At 60.9% G+C, this 7,452-nt stretch overlaps 1 protein-coding gene across 3 annotated transcripts in view; it reads right to left on the bottom strand.

Moving 5' to 3' along the window:
• Nucleotides 1-17: 17 nt before the first annotated feature.
• DTX2 (deltex E3 ubiquitin ligase 2) overlaps nt 18-7,452 on the bottom strand; it is a 33,506-nt gene continuing 26,071 nt past the window's right edge. For 2 of the 3 annotated variants that reach the window (XM_020869006.2, XM_020869013.2), the window contains 5 exons: nt 5,001-5,074; nt 3,674-3,832; nt 2,823-2,984; nt 1,504-1,593; nt 18-608 (listed from right to left, as the gene is read on the bottom strand). In XM_020869006.2, coding sequence (XP_020724665.2) covers nt 381-608; nt 1,504-1,593; nt 2,823-2,984; nt 3,674-3,832; nt 5,001-5,074 — 713 coding nt within the window. In that variant the 3' untranslated portion in view covers nt 18-380. Of the gene's footprint in view, nt 609-1,503; nt 1,594-2,822; nt 2,985-3,673; nt 3,833-5,000; nt 5,075-6,656; nt 6,768-7,452 lie in introns of all 3 variants that reach the window. The other variant, XM_020869000.2, reaches the window with a different exon arrangement.

Genomic DNA, 7,452 nt, shown 5'->3' with positions numbered 1-7,452 from the left:
CCACAGGGCCCACAGGCTTTGGCTTTAGGGCGTTTATTGCAAACAGAACATCTGAGGTATGAGAAGCTGACCAAACCCAGGCCTGCCCCGGTGGCACACACAGCAGGCAGCCTCTCGTCACCCCGGACACTGAGGGCCCCACACAGCCCGCCGAGGACGGAGGGGCCCACACACTGAGGTAGCGGCATCCGAAGCCCCCACACACATGACTCCCAGGCTCGCCCGGTTCCCACGGAGACCCAGGCCTGGTGGGCACAGAGAAGGGGACAGGCGGGCATGGGGAGCCCGCTGGCATCCCCGACAAACATCCCAGCCTCTGAGGAAAGGCACCTTCCCGCCTGCCGTCGTGGTGGGCGAAGCCGGGGCAGCCAGGCCGAGGGTCACTGCTGCTCCAGGCAGTCCTCGGTCACCCCCTGGGCGGCCAGCTCGGCCAGCACGTTCTGCAGGTAGTTGGGGTCGGGGTAGCCGTGGCCTGTCACGTTGCGGTCCATCTCGGTCTTGTGGTGGATCTCGTTCCACACCACCGTGTCCGTCTCCCCGGTGGTGCTGGACGTCCCTACTGTGAAGATAAGGCGCCTCTTCCAGGCCACCTTCAGCAGCTCCAGGACCTGCCCCAGGAGAGGGGATAGACGGGGAGGGGAGGGCATGGTGGGGGAGGGGATGAGGAAGGGGGAGGGAAGGGTATGATGAGGGGGAGGAGCGGCGGGGAAGGGGGCAAGGAGAAGGCAGTGAAGGAGTGCTCAGAACAAACCCTGGCTGCAGGGGCTGGCCAGGAAGGCAGATACTCCTGACACCCCCCTCACCTCCCTCAGCCTCTTCGCACCCTTGGGGCTATCACCACCCCAAAGTCACCACCCTGGCTGTTCTGTCTGCCTGGAATGCTCTTCCCCAGCCTTCTCACAGCTGTTTGGTCGTGTCCGACTCTTTGTGAACCCACAGACAGTAGGCCCCCAGGCTCCTCTGTCCATGAGATTTCCAAGCAAGAATATTGGAAAGGGGCGCCACTTCCTTCTCTAGGAGATTTTCCTGACCCAGGGATCGAACCCGTGTCTCCTGCATTAGCAGGCAGATTCTCTGCCGCTGAGGCACCTGGGAAGCCCCTTCTCTGAGCTGGGAAGGCCCAAGTTAGGGCTCAGTGCAGAGGCGGCTCCACAGGCCACCCCCATCACCCAGGGTGAAGCGACCCGGTTCCGCCCCATCCCATCACACTAGACCACAGGAAGACCCCTGTCCTCCCTGAAGAGCATCTGTGGTCAGGTCGTCTCTGCCTGGATGCCCCATACCCGGACGCCTAACCTGTGGCAGGTCCCCAGGAAGGGGCAGCCCACACCCTACCAGCTCACAGGCTTCATCCCCACTCCTGTCGCAGTAAGGTGGGCAGAGGCAGGGCCGGGACGGCACCAAGCCGGCCCTCCCAGCCCGACAGCCACCCGCCGCTCAGGGACTGGCCAGCTGTGGGGAGGAGGATGGAGGCTGCTTCCCGGGTGGCAGCCGGGCCTTTACCTTGCGGCCCTGGGCGTTGTCGGGAAGGTAGCACTGGCGGGGAAACCCTCTGGCAGTGAAGGGCTTTCCAGGGTTGGGGTGCTCAGGGCCCTGCAGGAGGAACACAGGCGGTGAGAGCGGGAGCCAAGGGGCTCGCGGGCTGCAGAGCTGCTGGGACAGGGCCCCTGTCCCCGGCCTCACCCCGTCACCTTCCAGGCGGGGCTCTTCCTGCACGGAGTGACCAGATCAACTGCTGTCTCATCTCTCTCTCGAAAGACCCACCATGCACACGGCCTGCCCATGCCTGCCCTCCCCGAACCCACGCTGCTCTGAGGGGCCACACACCCTAACAGCCTCCATGTCCCTGAGGAAGCCGGACCTGTCAGAGGTCAGGCCGGAAGCTCCTACTTTGCTGGCAACCCTCTGGGCACAGGGCTTTCTGGACTGGACGGCAGGGCCTGCTTCACCATCACTGGGGTGCACAGCGCCTCCACGGCTCCCTCCGGAGCAGGGCCCCTGAGACCATGGCAGCAGGCTAGACAGAGGGCGCGGGCTGGAGCAGGCACAGCCCCTGCTCTGCCCTCAGCCCATGGTGACACCACGTACAACTCCAAATTCCCCACCTGCTCTGTGGCTCTACTGCTGTCTAGATGTTTCTAATTTTCCCAGTTTCACTTTGAGCGCAACGTCACTTTGGAGGACAACCAGGGGAAAGCATGTAATTGGACAAAATCAAGGGACATCCTGTCCTCCTGGTCTCCGTCACCCTGTATCTTCTCAAGCCAGTGAGGCTCTGGGGGCACGCTGAGAGCCCCCAGTCCAAGGCAGAAACCTAAGGAGCCCTGACTCTCGTCTGGGTCTCCACTGGGACCTGCAGCTGAGGTTCCTACTCCTACACACCCCACACAGGTCTGGATCAGCCCACTGAGCTGGTCCCTCAAGAGTGGTCAAGCCTCACTGCAGGCAGCTCTCGGCCCTGCGCTCTGCCCCTTGGGAGGGTTCCTGCTTGCGGGCTCCCCAGCCAGCCAGCTAGCCGAACAGAAGTGCTTGTTCCTCCTGCTTAGACTCCTGTGAGCCTTCTGCCTAGCAGAAGTCCAGCTAAGATGCCTCCACCTCCAGGAAGCCCTCTCTGGTTCAAGAAAAGGCAGGGGCCATCTCTTTGCTTCCACAACTCTAAGGGCTGGCTGGAGCCCCCAGCACGAGTGCCTCCTGATTGCTGGGAGCCTGACTGGGCAGGCGGACACCTTCAGTGACCCCGGAGGACAGAGTGGGACAGGAAGAGCCTCAGAGGCCGATTCCAGAAAGATCCAAGGAGGCTCCTCTTGTGCCGTGCCCCTCACCTGAATGCCATGGGGAATGTTGTAGACTATGAGGATCGTCCCGCAGTCCTCGTGGCCGGGGAGGGACATCTGAAACGTGAACACCTCCATCTTCCCTCGGGGCTGGGTCCCAGTCTTCTCCCCGTAGATTGTTTTGCAGGAGGGACACTGCAAGCTTCCATCCTGGGACAGGGCAGAAGGTCGTGGACTGAGCCGGTGGCCCCAAGAGGGCACCCAGGCCAGCCACCCTGCTGACTAGATGGGAAAGAGACCTGCAGGGACACAGGTTTGGTTCCTTGGTCACCAGTGGGTCCCGGGCACGTCGCCCAGCTCCCAGGCAGACTCCTTGCAAAGAAACTCAATTTTGGCAACTTCCTTGGAAAGAATTTTACCCCAGAAACTCATTAAGCAATTTTCATTAAAGGGACAAAGTACCAAGAGACTGGCATCAGGTAGAAAAATTAGGTTTATGAACCAAAGTCTACACAGTTGAGTCATATTTAAAATGGAACAGAAAACCCTGTGACGGAAGGACTGCTGACGCTGGCGCCCTGGCCAGTACGTGTGGCTGAGGGACACGGCACAGCGAAGACAGCCCAGGCATGAAGGCCCCCCACTGGCCTTGGCTCTCTCTGCTCCCCGACCTCTGTCCACTCTAGCTAAATTACACCAAAGGCAGGGCAGCCAGCATCACCTGCCACCCCCAGTCCCCTCCCGCTGCAGGGCCAGGACTGTGGACATCTCAAGGCGGTCTCTGAGCGGGCCCTGGGCCCCTCACAGGGCAGCCCCAGTCACCTGCTCAGGTGCAGCGCAACTGGGACGGGCTGCCGGCAGGTGACCCCGAGCCCTCCCGGCCTGGGGGCCATGGGTACCTTGTTCCCATTGCAGTACATGGCCAGCAGGCAGAGCAGGTGGAAGGTGTGGCTGCACTTGGCCAAGCGGCCCACGGCCATGGGCCCGATGGTCTTGCTGTCAGTCACATCGCTGTACCCAGACACCACAGACAGCTTCTCCATACAGATGATGCAGTCCTGGAGGGAGACCCCACATGGGAAGGCTCACCACAGCCCCTGCGCCACAGGAGCGAGTCCTGAGGACCAGCCGTCGTCTACGGAAAAGGTGGACCCCAACCTAAGTCAGCCCCACAGCTCTCCGTGCTGGAGGCTGGGAGCACCGAGGGGTCACTGCTGTCTGCACCCTCAGAGGAGGGGATGGCAGGCAGCACCAAGTCTGGGGGCTGCTGTGATGCCTGAAGCCCGGGCCGAGAGGGCGGCAGAAGAGCCCGGCAGAGAGGAAAGGACGGGAGGGGCCCGCAGCGCTGGGCTTTCCAGGGGAAAGGGAACCTGTCAGAAGCACATGCACGGCAACAGGCAGGCAGGAGAGAGGAGAGCCTTCTGAAGCAGGAGCCAGCGCTTCTGCTGGGGGGTGGTGCACCTGCAGGACAGGGCTGACCTGGGGGCAGGAGACCGAAGGGGAGGAGACCAGGTCCTGGGAGGCCCTGAAGGCCATCATCGGGGGTTGGGCTTTGTCTTACACATCACGGTAAGCAGAAGTGACCCTCCTGCTTAGACTCCTGTGGGCTTTCTGCCCAGTAAAAGATGCCTCCACCTCCAGGAAGCCCTCCCTGGTTCAAGAAAAGTCTGGGGCCATCTCAACAGCCAGGTGGTATGAGCAGCGGATACTAAACCATCATGGCCACATGTTGGCTGTGTGATCAGCAGCTGGCGGGGAGGCAGCCAGGGGCCAAACAGCCCAGCTGTGTCAGGTGAGCACAAGAGCAGAGAGATGGACAGACAGACTCCTGTGAAGGGGGCGGGCTGAAGGGGAGGCCCAAGGTGAGAAGGACTTGCAAGTCTCTGTCTAAACCTTTACCAACCAGATGCTTCCTGTGTTCTCAACTTGCAGAAGGTGGCCAGAGAGTCCTCAGCTCTGAATCCACCCCTCAGGACTCTCCAGGGCTCTTCATTCAAACTGGAGAACAGTGGCATCACAGCCCCGAAATGAGACTCAGCAGAGCCGGGTCAGGTGAAGCCGCGATGGGGTTAAAAGCAGGAACCCCAGCCGGCCCTCCCCACAGCCAGGGGGGGGCAGAACTGGTCTATGGATGAGGCACCTTCTGGCAGAGGACAGGCTGGAGGCCTCGTCTGAGCCACCCCATTACCAAACAAAAGCAAAAGCAGCGCGGCCCGTGACACGCACCTCCTCTGGGGCCGTCTTCAGCTCTTCGGTGTAGTTTCTGATCACCTGCTCTGGCTCTGGCTTTGGGGGCCCTCCTAGGAGAGAGAAGAACATAAATGGTGTCCTGAGGAGAACAAACTGGAGACGCTGGGATGAGAGAGGAGGACAGGGAGCAGTCCAAGCTGCTGGGAGGGAGGTTAGGATGGCTCAGATGGGAAGGTTAGTGTGCAGGAGAGGAGAGAACAGGCCAGGCGCAGAACAGTCCAGAGCTCCACCGGGGGCGGGGCGGGTGGGGGGCAGCCCCGGGAGCCCTGGAGGGAGAGAAGCAGAGACAGCAGCTGGCCATGGCCTTCAAGAGCCACAGGCAGGGCCTCAGCCACGGCCCCGCACACCTTCACTCAGGAACCCAGACCCAGGCTTCAGAGGACATGCAGGAGGGTAAAAGAGTAGCTTCTACACAAATGCTCTGGAGTGTGTTCTGGCCAGATTATTTTACTCAACTTTCGTTATTCTCAGAAGAAAGTCTGGGTAAGAGAAGTAAGTGTCCTGAGTCACGTGTATGGTGCATGCCTACCCTGTGGGGACAGCTGCGTGCACACTGACCGCAGAGAACGGCCACACAGCCCCAGCCAACCACGGGGTTCTTGGGCTTGTCCCTGGACTCCAGGGTGTCCGTGACCCGCCTCCTCGATTTCTCAGCTGCCCACAGCTCTATCCCCCCGCCTCCTCCTCTCGAAATCTCCTACCCCTGGGAGGTGTGCGCCTGGACATGAAACTGGGAAGGGAAGGCCCTGCACCGAACAGGCCCCACCCCAAGGACAAGCACCCCCTCCCCCCTCCCCCCTGCAGCTAGAGAGTCAATCAGCAGAGTCAGAGTGCTGGCAAAGCAGGAGGAGAGGGAGGGCCTGGGAGACCAGCCCAGTTTGGGAGGGTGACGCCAGGAGGCCTGCCTTCCTCAAGTCCAGGGGAGCTCCTGGTCCCAGCCTCTGAGACCAGAGGGGCTCTGGCATAAGCCCAAGCTCCCAGCCATCAGCGTGTGGCTGCAGAGACTTAGAAGTCTAAGGGCTCAACAGCGGGAGCCCCCTCTAGACCAGAGACGGCCCAGTGACAGGCTGGAGGGAGCAGAGGGGTCGGGGCTGGGTGAAGTCAGGATGAAGTCTGGCTCTTGGGCTGGGACAGAATTGGGTCACCTCTGAGTCTCAGGTCACTCATCTAAAAAGTGGACCTGACACCAACCCAAGGGGTGAACACTGGAAAGGCATTAGCCGCTATGACCCGAAAGGCAGCTCGAAGCCAAGGGAGACCATGCACCCCCAACCACACATGTACAGGTGCTCCCATCCACATGCACACACATCCCCAGACACAGACCTTGAGGACCCTGACTCTGGTCATTGGAGAGAAAGCCAGACCAAAGCACGATCCCCAGCAGCACCGGGTGGCCAGCCTAGTACCTGGGACTCTACTCTGAGGGGAGAGACCTTCTAGAAAAGCCTGGTCTAGAAGGCCACTTTGGTGACAAGCCAGTCTCCAGCTGAACCCCAGAACTCCTCCGGCAAGGCCTGTCTCAGCACCCCTTCCTCTCCCACCTCCCGTGTCCAGGTAGCCTTTCGGAACTGATGGTAACTCTCCATGAACCACTTTTCTCAAAAGAGGGCCAGCCAGGTGACCGCCTACCCCGCAAAAGGACATCTGAGCCCAGGAAGGCCAGACGGTCTGCTGAACGCCGTGTGTTTTCAGAGCAAACCCCGGGTGTCTCAGGAAGCGGCACTGCCCACAGATCCAGCCCTGAGGCAGAGTAAGAAGAGGGAGCAAGGCTGGGGTGTTGATGGGAGCTGGGCACTTAAGGTCACCCTTCCCTGGCCTCCCTCCTCCCCCGATGGTTAGACAGGCAGTGAACTCGATCAGAGCAACTGTCAGCATGTACCAGGCACTGCCCCTGTGTTTACTTCCTATTCCTCCCACAACCGGTCTGCCGGCTAGGAGGCCCTCTGCTCATGAATGGGGAAGCTGGCATGAGATCACAAAGCTGGTGAGCGAGCGCTGCAAACCCCAGACTGGCGGGGCCAAAGCCCTGCTCATGCCATCCTGAAGGTCCCCGAAGCAGCCACGTCTCTGCCCAGTGACGACAGCAGAGCCACAGGTTTGGAAATGACAGGCGTAGAGCTCACTGCACAGCAGCTCCTCCTCTCAAATCTTCCTGAGCCTCACACAGCACCTCCTACCAGTTCTGAGACCTCCTCTCCCCCAGCCATGTGACGGGGATGGCATGGTCGTTGGGGACCCCTCTGAAGCAGCCCCACGTGGGCTGGCCCTTCCTAAGACACACGGTGGCCCCAGTGGAAGGGACAGAGTTGTCCCCCGCTCCTGAGCCACGTCTTGCCTTGAATCTGTGTTTACAGAGTCACTGAATCTTCAAGCACAGGCCCCTCACACTTCCACTGCAGCGGGAAGACAGCACTGAACTCTGGGT

This window comes from Odocoileus virginianus, chromosome 33, assembly GCF_023699985.2.
Source record: "Odocoileus virginianus isolate 20LAN1187 ecotype Illinois chromosome 33, Ovbor_1.2, whole genome shotgun sequence".
Lineage (NCBI taxonomy): Eukaryota > Metazoa > Chordata > Mammalia > Artiodactyla > Cervidae > Odocoileus > Odocoileus virginianus.
The sequence above is the reverse complement of the archived record's forward strand: the minus strand, read 5'-3'. Positions and strand labels throughout refer to the sequence as shown.